The 2248-nt window shown below is 30.0% G+C and overlaps 1 protein-coding gene across 1 annotated transcript; it reads left to right on the top strand.

Annotated features, from left to right (window-relative positions):
- Window positions 1-1260: 1260 nt before the first annotated feature.
- Window positions 1261-2181, top strand: LOC111030903 (pre-mRNA-splicing factor SPF27-like; the record flags this gene model as incomplete). The annotated part of the gene is made up of 3 exons (XM_022310613.1): window positions 1261-1633; window positions 1706-1798; window positions 2009-2181. Coding segments are annotated over exons 1-3 (341 nt in total), but the record flags the coding sequence as incomplete, so codon positions are not given.
- Between the last annotated feature and the right edge of the window lie 67 nt (window positions 2182-2248).

Consider the following 2248-nt stretch of genomic DNA (forward strand, 5'->3'; position numbering starts at 1 on the left):
TGCATTTGATGGAATGGAGTATTATAATAGATGAAGTAATATTTTTGTAACATTACTGTTTTACTTGTTGGACTTATTTTTAAAATAAGTTTGTAACTGTAAACAGATTTCAAAATTCCATTTACTTACTTGCTCTAATATGATACATGATTTGTTTTTTGTAATCACTTTATAGCCCCTACATACAACAAAAGTAAATAGGATTGACAGTAAATTCCTTAGATGTTGATGCAATCTTAATGAATCAATACAAACAAATCCCAATGCTAGTATTCATTTTGACAAAATAAAGTTTATTCATATTAAAACCTCTACAGCAGATATTGGTTGGACTAATAAGTATTATATGAAAAATATATATATTATATTAGTTTTAAATTATAATCAATGGTCTTAGGTATATTATACATTTAATATTTATACAAAAATTATACAACTATAAAAATAATAATTTAACAAGTCAATACAACACAGGTGGTAGAGCCTATAATATTATAATAGTTTGATGCTCAAGTTTAATACAAGGGAAATAAATACACACCAACATACCTATTTTTTTTAAATTTTTTTTTTGATTTTAGTAATATCGGTTACTACTGTAGTTTCTAGGCCAAACGTGGTTAATTATTATTATTATTTGTAATTTCTATTAAGTATTATTATAGTATTATGATTTTTTCGAATATTGTAATTAAATTATTTTAAAAACATAAAATATTATAGTAAATTGTGTGGATTTTTTTTCTACCAACCACAAAATAAAGGTGGGTACTGGATAGCATACCACACGAACCTTCTATTTTCAGATCCAACTTTCCAAGCCGCCCTAGCTATAAATTGGAAATATTAAGCATTTTTTACCACTAAATTATTAGCGAATTTTGTCAAAATATAACGAATTCATCTTAGTTCGCGGCAAAATCTCATGGTACATACTAACAACTATTCCTATAATATTATATTACACATTCGTCGAACCATAATAATACAAAATCAGCAAAATATGGGAATACTAAACCATCAAACCATCAAACCTACTTATTATAGGATAATCGAATTGGATCGCTATTCTGAAGCAGGTATTCGTTTATCAGTTATCACAGTCTGCAGAAAAGTAGATAACACAGATATATACAATATTGTATATATCTATTCTATGGTACATAACACGATTTAAGATACTATCTTAAATCGTGGTACATAATCACATAGATGATAACCAATAACAATAATATGGTTATGGTAACAATAAATTATAGACGCTAACCTGTAACCATGGAAAACAAAAAGCCGGCGGGCAGCAGCTCATCAGGTTCGGTCGCCAGTGTTTTATTTACAAACACTATCAGTTGAGAAGTTTGGATATTTAAATTTTAAATCAAACATTAATACATTACCGAAGTTGTCGTAGTTATAGCCGGCGGGTTCTAAGTGGTAACTTTAGGCCACGAATCGAGATTATTGTTGATCGTAGACTAGACTCAATTCTTGAATTTCTAGGTTATTGGGTTTTGGATTTTTAAAATAAATTAACTCCGGAACTGGCGGAACTTCAACAATGGCTGGTAAAGTTCTTGTCGATGCTCTTTCGTACATTGATGAGGGGTACGACGAGCCAGGCATCCGTGAAGCTGTAAGTAGTTTTGTTTTATCGATATGGTTTTTGTGACAACCACTGATATTATGTCGTTCAATTTATTTGCAGGTGATCAGTATGATAGAAGACGAAAAACGTCGTTTCAGGCCGTCAAATAACTATCTAGAACGTTTTCCATCACTCAATACATCGCGGTTTGAAGTACGTAAATATTTTTTATTTTAAGATCAAATATTCTTTGCTTTTATCACAGTCCGATAAGCATGGTTAAAAAAACTAGTGTCCCCATGCAGAGGATACAATGTTGAGGATTTCTTAATTATGATAAACTTACCTACTAATATAATTACTTAAAACATCATACATTTTTTAAAATAATAAAATGTTCTAATAATGATCAATGTTCAATAGACTGAATTGATGCGAACAGAGTTTGATAGACTTCAGCAGCGTTTATCTATGGAAACAATGAGTATGCAACCCTATGAACTACCTCCACCACCTGCTGTAAAACTCCCGGATATGTCTTCTTGGAATGAATGTTTGGAAAACTCAATGGTTCAACTCGAACATCAAGCTACAAGGTATATTATATATATATATATATTTTACTTTTAAGGTTACAGACAATTTAGGCTCTTAGCAAATAAC

The sequence above is a fragment of the Myzus persicae genome, unplaced genomic scaffold (assembly GCF_001856785.1).
Source record: "Myzus persicae strain clone G006 unplaced genomic scaffold, MPER_G0061.0, whole genome shotgun sequence".
Lineage (NCBI taxonomy): Eukaryota > Metazoa > Arthropoda > Insecta > Hemiptera > Aphididae > Myzus > Myzus persicae.